Source organism: Phyllobates terribilis, unplaced genomic scaffold, assembly GCF_046119375.1.
Source record: "Phyllobates terribilis strain yellow unplaced genomic scaffold, ASM4611937v1 Scaffold_1__5_contigs__length_1240528914, whole genome shotgun sequence".
In the NCBI taxonomy this organism is placed as follows: Eukaryota; Metazoa; Chordata; class Amphibia; order Anura; family Dendrobatidae; genus Phyllobates; species Phyllobates terribilis.
This window is the reverse complement of record NW_027362761.1, coordinates 667808580-667826996: the sequence shown is the minus strand read 5'-3', so window position 1 is coordinate 667826996 and position 18417 is coordinate 667808580. Positions and strand designations below refer to the sequence as shown.

The 18417-nt window shown below is 45.4% G+C and overlaps 2 protein-coding genes across 6 annotated transcripts in view; one reads left to right on the top strand and one right to left on the bottom strand.

The window, feature by feature from the left end:
• Positions 1 to 9011, bottom strand: part of MRPL54 (mitochondrial ribosomal protein L54) — a 102827-nt gene extending 93816 nt beyond the window's left edge. The window contains exon 1 of one of the 3 annotated variants that reach the window (XM_073685207.1): positions 8718 to 9011. In XM_073685207.1, the coding sequence (XP_073541308.1) occupies positions 8718 to 8907 (190 nt within the window). In that variant the 5' untranslated portion in view covers positions 8908 to 9011. The remainder of the gene's footprint in view (positions 1 to 8717) is intronic. The other 2 variants (XM_073685226.1, XM_073685216.1) reach the window with 2 other exon arrangements.
• LOC141273401 (amyloid-beta A4 precursor protein-binding family A member 3-like) overlaps positions 8859 to 18417 on the top strand; it is a 159095-nt gene continuing 149536 nt past the window's right edge. The window contains exons 1-2 of one of the 3 annotated variants that reach the window (XM_073685185.1): positions 8859 to 9880; positions 14431 to 14470. In XM_073685185.1, the coding sequence (XP_073541286.1) occupies positions 9194 to 9880; positions 14431 to 14470 (727 nt within the window). In that variant the 5' untranslated portion in view covers positions 8859 to 9193. The remainder of the gene's footprint in view (positions 9881 to 14430; positions 14471 to 18417) is intronic. The other 2 variants (XM_073685175.1, XM_073685194.1) reach the window with 2 other exon arrangements.

The following is an 18417-nucleotide window of genomic DNA, read 5'->3' as shown; positions in this document are numbered from 1 at the left end:
TCCCATTGAGAACTTGTGGTCAATCATCAAGAGACGGGTGGACAAACAAAAACCAACAAATTCTGGCAAAATGCAAGCATTGATTATGCAAGAATGGACTGCTATCAGTCAGGATTTGGTCCAAAAGTTGATTGAGAGCATGCCAGGGAGAATTACAGAGGTCTTGAAGAAGAAGGGGCAACACTGCAAATATTGACTTGCTGCATTAACTCATTCTAACTGTCAATATAACCTATCGGTACTCATAATATGATTGCAATTATATTTCTGTATGTGATATAAACATCAGACAAACACTAATAAAAACCAGAGGCCAGCAGATCATGTGAAAATATAATTTTGGTGTCATTCTCAAAACTTTTGGCCATGACTGTACACTTCTTCGCCTCCTGACCCAAGAAATGAAAGGAGAAAAAAGAGGAAAACAGAGAAGAGCACATTACTCAGGGTGAGACTTTCACGAAGATCACTCACCACACTGACGTTCAGACTAGGGTACCGGAGGTGGTGGTTGCCGTTCACATGAGGGCTCCCATCTGGCAGAGGTGGACTGACGAAGTCTTTTCTGACCGGTTTTGCCGAAACTCGCACGCCCTCCACTGCTGTGACTTTGTCGATGGGAAGATTCTCTATGTTCCAGTTGCTTGCGCTGTTTTGACGGCTGTGGCTGCTGCTGTACCTCCTGCGGCGGTGACAGCTGCTGCCCAGGTGACTGCTGCTCCTCATTCATTATGGCGGGGATGCAGACACCGCCATCTTGATTGCTCCCCATCCTTAAAAAGCAGTAGGGCTCCACCTCCTTTAGGCTCCTCCCCTTCCGGCAGCATGCTCACTCATTCCCTTTAATTATATATATATTTTTTTAAACTTAGCCAGCTGGTGCGCTACACTGCAGATCCGCTCTCCTTCTGCGTGTGCGCAGCCCAGCGGCACCCGGCACGCTTCCAGCGGGATGACGGCTTCCCACCTGCGCATGCGCAGACCCGGCTTCCGGCGCACTCCGTGATAGGGCGCGTCAGCACCCCGCGCGTGCGCAGCCCGAACTTCCGGCGCGCTCAGTCACAAGGTGCGACGCGACCCCCACGTGCGCAGCCCAGAAGACCTGCCGGCCGGCGCGCTTTGTCTCGTCTTGTGAGGCGCAGACCCGGCCGCAGGACCCGGCGCACGCGGGGAGGATTCCAAAAGGCAGCAACCCCTCCCCACACGCAGACCTGGGCAGCAGCCAGATGGGCTGAGAACAGGGTCCATCTGCTGCTTCCACGGCCTCCAGACCGCACCGACTCCGGAATCCATAGTCCAGGTACGTGAGGTACCGCCTGGTGAGGCTCCCATCAAGGACAGGAACCAAAACTGATGCGGAGGAGAGGTACCGCCTTTTTATTCAGTAGGTTCCTGTCCTTGGTGGGCGGATACCCTCTCTCAGGTGGTGCTGTCATGGGAGAGGGGGAAAATCAAGGTCCCAGAGTCTGGAGGAAGAGTGGAGAGGCAGACAATCCAAGCTGCTTGAGGTCTAGTGTGAAGTTTCCACAATCAGTGATGGTTTGGGGAGCCATGTCATCTGCTGGTGTAGGTCCACTGAGTTTTATCAAGACCAAAGTCAGCGCAGCCGTCTACCAGGAAGTTTTAGTGCACGTCATACTTCTCTCTGCCGACAAGCTTTTTGGAGATGGTAATTTCATTCTGCAGCAAGACTTGGCATCTGTCCACACTGCCCAAAGTACCAATACCTGGTTTAAAAACAACAGTATCACTGAAATTGATTGGCCAGCAAACTCACCTGACCTTAACACCATAGAGAATCTATGGGGTATTGTCAAGAGGAAGATGAGAGACACCAGACCCAACAATGCAGACGAGCTGAAGGCTGCTATCAAAGCAACCTGGGCTTCCATTACACCTCAGCAGTGCCACAGACTGATCGCCTCCATGCCACGCCGCATTGATGCGGTAATTGATACAAAAGAAGCCCCAACCAAGTATTGAGTGCATTTACTGAACACACATATCAGTAGGCCAAAATTTCGGATTTTAAAAACATTTTTCAAGCAGGTGTTATAAAGTATTCTAATTTACTGAGATAATGACTTTTGCGTTTTCATTGGCTGTAAGCCATAATCACCAACATTAACAGAAATAAACACTTTAAATAGATCACTCTGTTTGTAATGACTATATATAATATGAGTTTCACTTTTTGTATTGAAGAACTGAAATAAATTAACTTTTTTATGATATTCTCATGTAGTGAGATGCACCTGTATAACTGGTGAAGTGTAAGACCAGGGCCTGGTATTTATAAAAGGGAGCAACCTACCTACAACAGTTTCATCCTAAATAAAAAGTTGCAAGGAGAGCTCCCTTTCCTCCAATTCCAGGAAAAAGTGGTCGAGTGTCTATTTGGCTCAATGGCACAAGAGGAAGTCTTCGAGTCAGAGGATGTATGGAGATTATCGGATCAACATTTTATTCTCCTTGTCATTCACTCCCACCCGAAACAATCCCCAAAAAAGATGCCAGGTTTGTAGGAAGCAAGGTAAAAGCAGTGATTCCCGATATTATTGCCACATGTGCCCATCCTAAGCAGACCTTAGATTTCAAACCAGGGGGGCCCACAACCACACAACTTCCCATTAATAATTTGACATGAATAAGACCAAATTGTGCTGTAGTGTCTTTTTTTTTTTTTGCAAACAATTTATATTTTCAGTTAAGTAGGCCCCAGAAGGGAGGATTTTTTATTGGACAAGTAATAAAAATAATATTTTTATCAGTAAAACACATTTTACTCCATTTCACAGTTAATTCCAGGACTTGATCACTCACATACCAAACTATCATTCAGACAAATGCTCACGTCTGTGTACTCCAGAATGTGGACCACACAAATGCTCTTGAAAAGTCAAGTAATCTGACAATTAATTCCAGGACTTTATTACTCACAAACACTTTTGACCATTCATCTTAGTTTGACTGTTTTTACGACTTGGTCTTGCTACACAAAACTTTTGTTTCCATTTATATTACTTATATATTTACTGTATATTGGTTATACGGGCATGATCATTTTATTGGAGGATGTCTAATAATGAGGCTGTTCTGTACTTATACACTACTAGATGGTGGCCCGATTCTAATGCATCGGGTATTGTAGAATAGGTATGCAGCCGACCGGGCACAATCAGCAGAGCTGTGTTTAAATTTTGCGCCAAAATCGCTGATTGGTCGCGTTCGGTAAACGCGACCAATCAGCAAAGCGGTGTTTAAATTTGGCGGCAATATCGGTGATTGGTCGCGGCCGCCGCCCGCAACCAATCAGCAGAGCGTTGTTTAAATTTGGCGCCAAGCTCTGTGATTGGACGCGGCTGGCGTCCGCGACCAATTAGCACAGCAGTGTTTAAATGTGGCGGCAAGATTGGTGATTGGTCGCGGCCGCTATTTAAATGTGGCGCCCAAATCGGTGATTGGTCGCGGGCAGCGGCCGCGACCAATCAGCAGAGCGGTGTTTAACTTTAGCGCCAAGACCACTGATTGGTCACGTGCACAGAGCGCGACCAATCAGCGAATCGTATTGGTGAGGAGCGGGGAGCGCCGCTGCCTGTGCGTGTAATTCTGCTGCGAGAACCCGGGACATGAGCGGGCGCTCGGAGCAGAAGTATCCCGACCCGCAGCGCCGCTCCCTGGTCCTCCCTTCACACCCTAGCCACTGATCTCCCCACAGTATCCGCATGGTGTTACAAAGGTCCGGACATTTGTGTTAAAAATCGCTGATTGGTCGCTGGCAGATGGGTCCAGCGGTCGGTCCAGCGGTTCCTTCTGCTCATACCGGCCGGGAGATGAGCGCCTCTAGGCGCTCATCTCCCGGCTGCATCGCCGCTGAGCTCCGTCCCGCAGATGAGCCGCTAACGGCCGCCATCTTTTTTCTGAAATCCCGCGGCGCTGATTGGCCGCTGCCAGACCAATGAGCGACGCGGGATTTCCTGGACAGACAGACAGACGGGATAAGACGATTATATATATAGATGGGCTTTACTGCATGGTTCTTTCCAAACCTCCTGTACCAGACAATACTTTCAGGATTCTGTAGGGGATTGGTTGTTTTATGAACATAGGGGTTCCTACCTTGGCGAGCGGGAGCCTGCTATGGTGTACCACGTCTGTTGGCACATTCGTCTCTCATATAGGGAATGATGGAGCTAAACAGATGTTGCATGACCAGTCTCTTTGAAAGATAAACCTGTCATTCTAGCCCTGTTGGTCTTCTTTCATCTTTGGAACAAAATCAGGTTTGCCACATAGTTGGCTGCATTTTCCTCCACATTTTGCCCTTCACTCCAGTACAGTTTATTCTTCCTGCTACAATATAAGCAATTGCAAGACAACTGTTTTGTTAGCAAGACCAAGTTTTATAAAAAGCAAATGTGCTTTTAAGCAGGGCTGTGGAGTCTGTAAGCCAAACCTCCGACTCCTCAATTTCCATGACACCAACTCCACCTCCCTCATACATGGCTCATGTTTAAGTGATAAATTTACTGTAGCACAGATTCATCTCAGCTAAAAGTCTAGACCCTTAGATCAGGAATAGGACATTTCATAACTTTCCCAAATTCTTATGAAAAAATATTTCCCACAAACGGCATGGAATTACTGTACCCAATTTATTATAGATTTTAGGAGTCGGCCCGTTTTATTCCGACTCCACAGCCCTGTTTCCCTCTGTGAGTAATAATTCGTAGATGGATTTTCTTGTTTGGTGGCTCAATGTCTCTAAGCTTTGAATAGAATACTGGCATTCCATCAATTTGACCCTAAAGACAAAACGGTGTGCCATCTATTATAGGCACAGCCATGTGTCCAGTGCTCACATTGGTGCCATATTGGATGTACTTTCTGTAGCATCGGCGTCTCTGCCTCCTGCCGGGCAGAGACGCCGTTCCCCTCACCGCCGCGGCCCCGGTCCGGCGTCTGCCTGCTTCCTTGCTGCTGTGGCGCACACCGCGCGCAGCTTCCCGGGTACTGTGCTTAGGGCGCGCGCTCTCTCCCTCTTAAAGGGGCCGCGCTCGCCGTTCTATAGAGTCCCCGGACAGGGGCCGGAGGACTTCTCCTATATAAGGCACCTCCCCCAAAATGGAGGTGCCTGTGCAAGGTTGTTGTTCCGTGTGCTCACACTTGCTTCAGCCCTCAGGTCCCGCTGCCTGTCAGTTCTGCCCGCCAGTCTGTCTAACAGTCCTGCTCGCTAACCTGCGGTTCCCACCAGCCAGCCTACCTGGAGCACCCGTCTGTAACCTACCGTGCCCGCCTACCTACCTGGAGCACCTGCCTGTTACCTGTCGTGCCCACCAGCCTGCCACCTGTCGTGCCCACCAGCCAGCCTACCTGAAGCACCCGCCTGTTACCTGTCGTGCCCACCAGCCAGCCTACCTGAAGCACCCGCCTGTTACCTGTCGTGCCCACCAGCCAGCCTACCTGAAGCACCCGCCTGTTACCTGTCGTGCCCACCAGCCAGCCTACCTGAAGCACCCGCCTGTTACCTGTCGTGCCCACCAGCCAGCCTACCTGGAGCACCCGCCTGTAACCTGCCGTGCCCGCCAGCCTGCCTGGAGCACCTGCCCGTTACCTGTCGTGCCCACCAGCCAGCCTACCTGGAGCACCCGCCTGTAAACTGCCGTGCCCGCCAGCCTTCCTACCTGGAGCACCTGCCCGTTACCTGCCGTGCCCGCCTGCTTGCCTACCCGGAGCACCTGCCACTTGCCTGCCGTGCCCGCCTGCTTGCCTACCCGGAGCACCTGCCACTTGCCTGCCGTGCCCGCCTGCTTGCCTACCCGGAGCACCCGCCAGTTACCTGTCGTGCCCGCCTGCTTGCCTACCCGGAGCACCCGTCTGGCTATCCGCCGAACCAGCCTACTTATCTATCCGGACCACCCGTCAGCCTTCCTGCTGTGCTCATCCGCTGTACGGGTCAGTTCCTGCCATCTGTCCCGTGGGAGTCACCTGCTCTCACATAAGGTCGGTCCCAGAGTGGCACCTGGTCCACCTGCCCGGTCCCTCCCTGGTTCACGGAGTCGACTAAGCCGCCGTGCGACCTTGGTCAGGCCAAGTATGCACTTAGTCACACTCCTCTGGTCCCTCCTTGCACCGAAGCACAGAGGTTCCACCACCCGGATTCGTAACACTTTCCAACACTGAAAAACTAGAGCAATAAAATTTGAGGCGTGTTCCTCAAAACATACAAAAAAAGATTTATAAAAGTGACAGAGAAATAAATGTAAATTTTCAAACTTGTATTGCATCAACTGCATAAAAAATGGTGGTATCAAACTACTCACTACCTCCCTAGAAATGTAAATTATACCTTCTAATGTATTTAACAGACATTTATGGAGGATTTATGTTGCTCTTGAAACCACACAGGCTCTGCAAATATGACAATCTATTCCAAATAGAGCCAAATTTGTGTTCCAAAATTCACATTGTGCCCTTTCGTCCCGCGCCTTGTTTATCCAAACATAACTTTTTGACTACATGTGGGGTATCACCGCACTCATATGAAAGTGGGTATCAAACTGGGGGCCAGTTTTTGGTGTTACCACTTGCAAAAAATAGAAATTTGGGGCTAAAGCAAGATTTTTGTGAAAAAAATGTACTTTTTCAATATGTCATACATGAGCAATCCCCGCGTGTTTTTTTTTTGGGTGTCTAATAACCGTGAAACATGCGGGGCCTCGAGCATGTCACTCGAGCACCCGTGATACTTGGTGCATACCCGATGCAAACTCAAGTAGCGAGCACTTGCACTCAACACTAATGACAACTTATTCAATATGATGACCTAATGTTAACAAATTCTGTGTTGTACCTCTGGGTTCAAAATGCTCACTATACCCCTGGATATAATCTTAGAGGGGTATAGCTTCCAAAATGGGGTCACTTATGGGGGGTTTCCACTTTTTGGCACATCGGGGGCTCTCTAAACGCAACATGGCGTCTGCTCACGATTCCAGACAATTTTGTGTTCAAATAGTCAAATGGCGCTCCTTCCCTTCTGAACCCTGCCATGCGCCCAAACAGTAGTTTTCCCCCCACATATGAGGTATCGGCGTGCTCAGGAGAAATTGCACAACAAATTTTGTGGTCCATTTTCTCTTGTTACCCTTGTGAAAATAAAAAAAATTGGGTCTGAAGTAAAGTTTTTGTGAAAAAAAGATAAATACTTTTTTTTTCCCCCATACACAGTCCATTAATTTCTGTGAAACACCTGAAGGGTTAATAAACTTCATGAATGTAGTTTTGAGCACCTTCAGGGGTGCAGTTTTTAGAAGGGTTAATAAACTTCATGAATGTAGTTTTGAGCACCTTCAGGGGTGCAGTTTTTAGAAGGGTTAATAAACTTCATGAATGTAGTTTTGAGCACCTTCAGGGGTGCAGTTTTTAGAAGGGTTAATAAACTTCATGAATGTGGTTTTGAGCACCTTCAGGGGTGCAGTTTTTAGAAGGGTTAATAAACTTCATGAATGTAGTTTTGAGCACCTTCAGGGGTGCAGTTTTTAGAAGGGTTAATAAACTTCATGAATGTAGTTTTGAGCACCTTCAGGGGTGCAGTTTTTAGAAGGGTTAATAAACTTCATGAATGTAGTTTTGAGCACCTTCAGGGGTGCAGTTTTTAGAAGGGTTAATAAACTTCATGAATGTGGTTTTGAGCTCCTTGAGGGGTGCAGTTTTTAGAATGGTGTCACTTTTGGGTATTTTCTATCACATAGGCCTCTCAAAGTGACTTCAAATGTAATGTGATCCCTAAAAAAAAAATGGTTTTGATAATTTTGCTGGAAAAATTAGAAATCGCTGGTCAACTTTTAACCCTTATAACTTCCTAACAAAAAAAAAATTGGTTCTAAAATTGTGCTGATGTAAAGTAGACATGTGGGAAATGTTATTTATTAACTATTTTGTGTGAGATATCTCTCTGATTTAAGGGCATGAAAATTCAAAGTTTGAAAATTGCAAAATTTTCTGCAAGTTTTCATTTTTTTTCACAAATAAACACAAGTCATACAGAAGAAATTTTACCACCATAATGAAGTATAATATGCCACAAAAAAAAAAAATTCTCTCTCAGAATCAGTGGGATCCCGTTGAAATGATTCAGAGTTATTACCACAAGTGACAGTGGTCAGAATTGTAAAGATTTGGTCTGCTCATGAAGGTCTCAATTGATTTCTGTTCATGAATACCAGGTAATATAGATTGCTGTACATGGGAAAGGAAATAGGTAGGAGATCTAGAACTTCATGATGATGCTCCTGAATTGGATGACATGATTACACTTGAATAAATGTTGATATTTTGGTCAAGAATAAATGTAGATTGTTGTTCTTGGAAAACTAGAAGCCATCCCCTGGAAGTAAGTCCTGGTGCATTTTTCATCCCAGACAATGTTCGGCCCAGTCTCATGATTTTCGGGGAAGCACGGTACGGCCTATGAGCAGCATTCACTGGGAGCGGGAAAATGGCAGCAAATCTGCACAGGTCTCTCCAGATGGAAACAAAATCATGCCCAAGTTACAGTTATTATGTGCAGAGAGAGGAAAAAGTCCCGACATGTGGATGGCTGCATGGCCTAATAAAGAGGGAGAAGGGTAAAATGACGGCTTCTCACCCCCCACAAATGGACGCATCGTAAAGCAATGCCCTACTTTACAGCTACCTGTCACTTCTCAACTCACCCGGCTTCTTGGCATATCCCCGCAGCTGCGCGGCCCCGTGCCGGCTGATGAGAGCGCTCACAACCCTTAGGGCTGCTCTGCCAGCCATCTCAGGCTTCTTGTCACTTCCGGGGCACCAAGGCAGCACTGCACCTCGGGACATGTAGTCCCTCCGCTGAAAACACTCCCCCTTTCCCTGACTATCGGCCATTGATAACAGCTGTCCTATGAGCTGTACATAATGTAGATGTGTCTTCTCCACTCAGCCTTCCCGTGTGTCACCGTACAAGGCTGCCCTGTGAAAACTACATCTCCCAGCGGCCCCTTCGGCGGAGCCATGTGGTACGACACCGGGAAGCCGCACATAACTGTGGCCGGAAGCTAAAGCCTTGACCGAAGGTCCAGAGTACACGCGAGACATTGGCACGGAGCAGAGTGACTGTGTGTGCCCGTGCCATAGGCTAGTGATTGATGAGCGCCCCGGGCACCTCTCCTATATGCAGAACTACGGGATGGAGCTCCAAGGGCCGAAGCCCCCGCTGCCCTCGTATCTCTCTGGCACCCTTCCTGAGGGCCCACCCATGGATTTAGAGACCGCCGGCCAGGGCTCAGGGGGTAATCCGAGCAGAGCGCCCCCACGTGTAGACAGTTGTCCTGGCATGGACACGAGACCCCCACCAGAGCTGAAGGGCATGGAGTGCCAGCTGGGCACCACAGCACATCAGACTGCCTTCCACATGATGGGGCTTCTGAGCGAGCTGCCCACATTCACCCGCCCTTCTAATGGTAATGACTGTGTGGAAGAGACTTGCCTAGGAAATGGCATCCATAAATGCCCACCGTGCCTACTACACATTGCCATGGGGAAGGGACTTGCCCACACCCTGCGGCAAATGTCAGAATCCAACATGGATGCAGCTGGCAGCCATGGACTCTTATTGACTGAGAATGATAAAGATGGTATGTTCACCCTCTTCCAGTGTGAGGAGGGCACATTATCCGCTGGGGACACTGGAACGCCCCTGGCCAGGCTGGAGGCCATATCGGGTAAAGAGCAGTGCACAGGGGCTCTGACGCTGGAGGAAAAGGAGTCTCCATCTGTATCTTCTGGCCTCAGCAGAGAAGACTCTTCGTGTAGCCTGGCAGAGCAGGAGCCTCAGCTGTGCCAGCGCCATATCCAGGAGGTGAGGACTCACTGCTGGTACTAATCAGTAATTGTGCCACAGGGTTGCATCCCAAGAGGAGAGGGACTGTGGAAAATGCCCAACAGTTGGGGTGGGATTCTAACAGTTATCATCATAAACAAAGCACTAGGACTAATCATGTTCTAACAGACCAATGGCATGTTTAGAGGGCTTCTGCAGGATTTGACATGTTTAGTACCTGCATGACCTGAGCTAGGTGCTGAACAATTTAAATTCCTATTTTGCATCTGTTTTCTCTCAGAAAGTAAATGTAACATCAATTGTTCTTCACTGTACTATTGAAGGAATAGAAGAATCCACACTATCTATAAACAGAGAGATAGCTAAGTGTTTCCTCACTAACATAAATTAATTCAAGTCTCCAGTTCCAGATGAATTACATCCTAGGGTACTGAAGGAAATTGCAGAGTAAATTATTGAACAACTCTACATAATCTTTGAAAATTCCTGGAGAACAGGAGAAGTCCCAGGAGACTAGAGAAGAGTGAATGTTGTCCCTAGCTTCAAAAAGGGGAAGAAGGTGGACCCAGGGAACTATAGGCCTGTAAGTCTTACTTCTATACCAGGAAAGATCTTTGAACAAATTATTAAACAACATGTATGCAAGTACCTGGATAAGAATGAAGTGATTAACCAGAGTCAGCATGGGTTTGTAACTAACAAGTCATGTCAGACTAACTTAATTTCCTTCTATGACCGAATCACTGACTGGGTGGATCAGGGAAACATAGTAGATGTAATATATCTTGACTTCAGCAAAACATTTGACAAAGTATCTCATACCATCCTTATTGAAAAAATGACCAAAAATGGAATGGAAAAAGGCAACTGTTAGGTAGATTTATAACTGGGTTAGTGATCGGAACCAAAGAGTGGTCATAAATGGCTTCACATCCAGTTGGATGAATGTCTCAAGTGGGGTACCTCAAGCCTGTGTCCTGGGACCTGTATTGTTCAACATCTTTATCAATGGTTTAGATGAAGGAATTGAGGGTAAACTGATAGAATTTGCTGATGACACAAAGCTAGGAGGGATAGCTAATACTAGAGAAGAGAGAGAGAGGATTCAAAAAGACCTAAATAAACTGGAGCAGTGGGCAGCAACCAACAGAATGGTTTTTAACAGGGAAAAATGCAAAGTACTACATCTGGGCAATACAAATGAAAAAAAGCATATACAGAATGGGAGGAATAGAGCTAAGCAACAGTACATGTGAAAAAGACTTAGGTATACTAATAGATCATAGACTGAACATGAGTCAACAGTGTGATGCAGCAGCAAAAAAGGCAAATACAATTCTGGGATGTATTAACAGAAGCATACAGTCTAGATCACGTGAAGTCATTATCGGTCTTTACTCCTCTTTGGTCAGACCTCATCTGGAATACTGTGTACAGTTTTGGGCACCACATTTTAAAAAAGACATAGACAAACTGGAGCAAGTTCAGAGAAGAGCGACCAGAATGGTGACCGGTCTGCAAACCATGTCCTATGAGGAACGGTTGCAGGATTTGGGAATGTTTAGCTTGCAAAAAAGAAGACTGAGACGAGACTTAATAGCTGTCTACAAATATCTCAAGGGCTGTCACATTGTAGAAGGATCATATTTATTCTCATTTGCACAAGGAAAGACTAGAAGCAATGGGATGAAACTGAATGGGAGGAGACACAGATTTAAATATTAGAAAAACTTTTTTGACAGTGAGGGTGATCAATGAGTGGAACAGGCTGCCACGAGAGGTGGTGAGTTATTGAATGGAAGTCTTCAAACAGAGGCTGGACAGACATCTGTCTGAGATAGTTTAGTGAATCCTGCATTGAGCAGGGGGTTGGACACGATGATCATGGAGGTGCCCTCCTACTCTAATATTCCATGATTCTATTGGAATGGATGGATGGGACTGCACTATATGTAAAGCTTCATGCTTGTGCAGTGCATCATGGTGACTTTCACAAAAGTGTGATATGGGCCTGACCCTTCTGTAGAGCTGATCACATAGACCTATCATGCTGACAGTTTGCGTCATTACACCCACAGTCCTATATTTGCAGTCTTAATACAACCGCAGAAATTCCTAAAAAGCCAGAAGGAAATCCATAAAGAATGGAGATCTAGAAAGGAAGCACTCATACTTCTCCTTCCTGCTGGATCCATCTTTAGCAAAACCTACTCTTTCTAACCAGCCTTTCACCTTGCCCAATAATTGTTGGCCCCTGTAAACATGATGAATCAGCTGATAAATGTGCAGCACAGTCTTTCTTCAGCCTTAAAGGGGACTTGACATTTGCTCAAAAAATATTGGCATTGAATACAAGCTAAAATAAATCCCTGAGCACTCCTGATTCTGAGGATTTTTCCCATTTTGTGCTGTCTCGCTTCATTGCAAAGATATTCACATTTGTTTCTTATGGAGCGCACTTTCCAGTCCTATTGGGCGTTTCTTCAGTGTTCTCTAGGGGCATGCACTTTCACAGATCGGCATCTGATCTAGCAGTCTGTCAGTCTCCGAGACAGCCAAGCTGTGATTGGCAGTATCTGCGAGGGAGGAGTGAAAAGTGCATGCCCCCAGAGAAGACTGTGAAGAAACGCCCAATAGGACTGGAAAGTGCGCTCCATAAGAAACAAATGTGAATATCTTTGCAATGAAGCGAGACAGCACAGAATGGGAAAAATCTTCAGAACCAGGAGAGCGCCGTGATTTTTAACAAGGTATTTAACTCAATTTTTTATATATTTTTAGCAAGTGCACAGTTCTTTTTAACTCCTTTACAGACTGTGCAATATTTGTGCGCACAAGGCTGTAACCCCAGGTTCAGTGAGGGCTCCGACGCTGAGCCCACACTGAACCGGGCACATGTCAGCTGATTATTACAGCTGACATGTGCCCGCAACAGCCGCAGGTGGAATCGCGATCCGCCCGCGGCTGTTAACATGTTAAATGCCGCTGTCAATCTCTGACAGCGGCATTTAACTTGCGCAAACCGGAAGCGTGTCACTTACCCCGCCCATCGGCGACCACGTCACGTGATCGCGGGTCACTGATAAGTGGGCATGACAACCCTGGGTCTGCAGCAGACCCCAGTGGTTGTCATGAGCTGATCGCTATGAGCGCCACCTAGTAGTCAGCGCTCATAGCACAGGAGCATTTCTGCTACATAGAGGTGATCTGCTGATCATCTGTATGTAGCAGAGGTGATCATTTTTTTTTTTTTTTAAATATAAAAGTTTGAATCGCCCCATTCAAAACAAAATAATTTAAAAAAAAGACACACATATTTGGTATCGCCGTGTTCAGAATTGCCAGATCTATCAATATAAAAAAAAAAAAGAATTAATCTGATCGGTAAACGGCGTAACGAGAAAAAATTCTAAACGCCAGAATTATGTTTTTTGGTTGCTGCAACATTGCAATAAAATCCAATAACGAGCGATCAAAACATTGGATCTATCCCAAAATGGTATCAATAAAAACTTAAGCTCGGCGCGCAAAAAATAAGCCCTCACCCAGCCCCAGATCCTGAAAAATGGAGACGCTACAGGTCTTAGAAAATGGCGCTATTTTTTTTAAAGCATTTTTGGAAATTTTTTTCACCACTTAAATAAAAAAGAACCTATACGTGTTTGGTGTCTGCGAACTCATAATGACCTGGAGAATAATAATGGCAGGTCAGTCTTAGCATTCAGTGAACGTGGTAAAAAACAAACAAAAAAAAAACATCTGTGGTATTGCACTTTTTTTTGCAATTTCACCGCAGTTGGAATTTTTTTCCCATTTTCCTGTACACGATATGGTAAAACTAGTAATGGCGTTGAAAAGTACAACTCGTCCCGCAAAAAATAAGCTCTCACACGGCCATATTGACCAAAAAATAAAAACGCTATGGCTCTGGGAGCAAAAAACGAAAATGCAAATACGGAAAATCCCAGGGTTGCGAAGGGGTTAAAATCAGCTTTGTCAGCAGCACATCTCCTGGTCTTAGCATAGGATGTGCTGCTGACAATATGCATGCTGTATGGGGACAGAATGATCTAATGGCAAACATTTGTCTTCATCAAGTTTGTAGCATCCAGTATAGAAGGGCCATAAACATGTGGTAACCGACTTGTACAAGGGAAGAAATCTGCCTGTCTAACTTGCCTTTATTCTTCTTGAAGTAAATAAGCAACTTGTCTCCCTCCATAAGTGAATAGAAAAGTCTCTTTTTCTTTCAAGAAGAAAATGTGAAAACTGAGGAGACTGACACAGCAGCTGGATGTAGACTTGGGAAACTGATGTCTGCTCCAGGTTTCCACAGTTATGCCAGTTTCTCTGTACTGACAAGGAAGGGTAAACTATATAAAATTTCTTTTTTTTTTCTAATGGTGCACGTTCTTGTGTAACTTCAGGATTCATTACTTTGTGTTGCATATCTAGTAGTATATTGTCTGGACTAATAGTTTTTTACTCGCAGTATTCTTTTTAAATAACCGTCTTTTTTTTTTTTTTTTTTTTTCTCCTTTTACAATTGTGACGTATTTCTACCAAAGATTTTGCCACAGTCTCAGAATTATCCAGCACCACCAAAAGGTATGTGAGGCACAAAGCGTGGCAATAGATAAGATGTTTGGCTACTTTAATATGTTGGCCGTAATAGGAGTTTTTAGCATCTGTGTTATAGCAACAACATTCAGATTTGCTGCGGTTCCACCAGACAAAATGCAGTGAAAAAGCTGACTCAGAGTTTTGTGGATTATTTAATATTTGCAAAACTGACTGTATTCCTGGACAGTTGGATCCAGCTACCGAAGCCCATTCAGGCATGCTAACATTTCCCATCTGGCATACAACTGTCACTATTAACTGGCCACAGATATGAAGGAATGGTACTGGAGGAGACAATAGGTGCTCTTGGATTGACTAGTTCCAGGGACAAGCACTAACCATGTGAGGTCATGTACACTATTCACAAAAAGTTAGGAATATTTGGCTTTTGGGTGAAATTTCAGGATGATCCTCAAATGCTAACCTTTTCAGGTGAACTTAACACTTTTCTGAAGTGAGACATATCTATACGTTCCTGTGCCCTTGGCCTTAATGACCAGGTACGTATAGATACGTCTCTCCAATCGCGCCCGCACAGAGGTTGTGCGGGCGCAATCGCCGCCATGTGTCAGCAGATTCTGACAGCTGACAAGTAGCACTCAGCATTTAGCGAGCGAGCAGAGGGATAAAAGCCCCTCTGCTCTTGGATCGGAGACTCCACAATGTCCTCGTGAGGTCCTGGTCATTGCTATGGTGACCTGACAACATCCGGGTCACCAGGCATTAGAAAGATAGTTGGATCATGCGCAGTGCATGATCTAGCTATCTTGTGTCTACAGGGCTGACAGCTATAAGGTATAGCAGTGATCCTTCGCTGCTATACATTATAACTGCGATCAGACTGCAGAAAGTAAAAGTCCCATAGTTTGACTAAGTAAAAAATGAAAAAAAAACAGTTAAAAAAAAAAAAAAAAAGTTGTAAAAAAAAATCACAGAATAATAATAGAAAAAAATAAATAAATATATATACAGTACAGACCAAAAGTTTGGACAAACCTCATTTAAAGATTTTTCTGTATTTTCATGACTATGAAAATTGTACATTCACACTGAAGGCATCAAAAATATGAATTAACACATGTGGAATTAAATACTTAATAAAAAAGTGTGAAACAACTGAAAATATGTCTTATATTCTAGGTTCTTCAAAGTAGCCACCTTTTGCTTTGATGCTTTGATGACTCCTTTGCATACTCTTGGCATTCTCTTGATGAGCTTCAAGAGGTAGTCACCGGAAATGGTTTTCACTTCACAGGTGTGCCCTGTCAGGTTTAATAAGTGGGATTTCTTGCCTTATAAATGGGGTTGGGACCATCAGTTGTGTTGTGCAGAAGTCTGGTGGATACACAGCTGATAGTCCTACTGAATAGACTGTTAGAATTTGTATTATGGCAAGAAAAAAGCAGCTAAGTAAAGAAAAACGAGTGGCCATCATTACTTTAAGAAATGAAGGTCAGTCAGTCCGAAAAATTGGGGAAAACTTTGAAAGTGTCCCCAAGTGCAGTTGCAAAAACCATCAAGCGCTACAAAGAAACTGGCTCACATGAGGACCGCCCCAGGAAAGGAAGACCAAGAGTCACCTCTGCTTCTGAGGATAAGTTTATCCGAGTCACCAGCCTCAGAAATCGCAGGTTAACAGCAGCTCAGATTAGAGACCAGGTCAATGCCACACAGAGTTCTAGCAGCAGACACATCTCTTCAACAACTGTTAAGAGGAGACTTTGTGCAGCAGGCCTTCATGGTAAAATAGCTGCTAGGAAACCACTGCTAAAGACAGGCAACAAGCAGAAGAGACTTGTTTGGGCTAAAGAACACAAGGAATGGACATTAGACCAGTGGAAATCTGTGCTTTGGTCTGATGAGTCCAAATTTGAGATCTTTGGTTCCAACCACCGTGTCTTTGTGCAACGCAGAAAAGGTGAACGGATGGACTCTACATGCCTGGTTCCCACCGTGAAGCATGGAGGAGGAGGTGTGATGGTGTGGGGGGTGCTTTGCTGGTGACTCTGTTGGGGATTTATTCAAAATTGAAGGCATACTGAACCAGCATGGCTACCACAGCATCTTGCAGCGGCATGCTATTCCATCCGGTTTGCATTTAGTTGGACCATCATTTATTTTTCAACAGGACAATGACCCCAAACACACCTCCAGGCTGTGTAAGGGCTATTTGACCAAGAATGAGAGTGATGGGGTGCTACGCCAGATGACCTGGCCTCCACAGTCACCAGACTTGAACCCAATCGAGATGGTTTGGGGTGAGCTGGACCGCAGAGTGAAGGCAAAAGAGCCAACAAGTGCTAAGCATCTATGGGAACGCCTTCAAGATTGTTGGAAGACCATTTCCGGTGACTACCTCTTGAAGCTGATGAAGAGAATGGCAAGTGTGTGCAAAGCAGTCATCAAAGCAAAAGGAAGCTACTTTGAAGAACCTAGAATATAAGACAAATTTTCAGTTGTTTCACACTTTTTTGTTAAGTATATAATTCCACATGTGTTAATTCATAGTTTTGATGCCTTCAGTGTGAATGTACAATTTTCATAGTCATGAAAATACAGAAAAATCTTTAAATGAGAAGGTGTGTCCAAACTTTTGTTCTGTACTGTATGTGTGTATGTATGTATGTGTGTATATATATATATATATATATATATATATATATATATATATATATATATATATATATATATATATATATATATATATATATATATATATATATATATATATATATATATATATATAATATATAAAATATGCTAAAAAAAATAAAGGGAACACTCAAATAACACATCCTAGATCTGAATGAATGAAATATTCTCATTGAATACTTTGTTCTGTACAATGGAAATCAAATTTATTAATCAATGGAGGCCTGGATTTGGAGTCACCCCCAAAATTAAAGTGGAAAAACACACTACAGGCTGATCCAACTTTGATGTAATGTCCTTGAAACAAGTCAAAATGAGGCTCAGTATTGTGTGTGGCCTCCACGTGCCTGTGTGACCTCCCTACAACACCTGGGCATGCTCCTGATGAGGTTGCTTATGGTCTCCTGTGGGATCTCCTCCCAGACCTGGACTAAAGCATCCGCCAACTCCTGGACAGTCTGTGGTGCAACGTGACGTTGGTGGATGGAGCGAGACATGATGTCCCAGATGTGTGCAATCAAATTCAGGTCTGGGGAACGGGCGGATCAGTCCATAGCTTCTTCAATGCCTTCATCTTGCAGCAACTGCTGACACACTCCAGCCACATGAGGTCTGGCATTGTCCTGCATCAGGAGGAACTCGGGGCCAACCGCACCAGCATATGGTCTCACAAGGGGTCTGAGGATCTCCTCTCGGTACCTAATAGCAGTCAGGCTACCTTTGGCAAGCACATGGAGAGCTGTGCGGCCCTCCAAAGAAATGCCACCCCACACCATTACTGACCCACTGCCAAACCGGTCATGCTGAAGGATGTTGCAGGCAGCAGATCGCTCTCCACGGCGTCTGCAGACTTTGTCACGTCTGTCACATGTGCTCAGTGTGAACCTGCTTTCATCTGTGAAGAGCACAGGGCGCTAGTGGCGACTTTGACAATCCTGGTTTTCTGTGGCAAATGCCAAGCGTCCTGCACGGTGTTGGACTGTGAGCACAATCCCCATCTGTGGACGTCTGGCCCTCATACCAACCTCTTGGAGTCGGTTTCTAACCGTTTGTGCAGACACATGCACATGTGTGTCCTGCTGGAGGTCATTTTGCAGGACTCTGGCAGTGCTCCTCCTGTTCCTCCTTGCACAAAGGCGGAGGTAGCAGTCCTGCTGCTGGGTTACTGCCCTCCCACGGCCCCCTCCACGTCTCCTGGTAGAGCCTCCAGCCTCTGGACACTACGCTGACAGACACAGCAAACCTTCTTGCCACAGCTCGCATTGATGTGCCATCCTGAA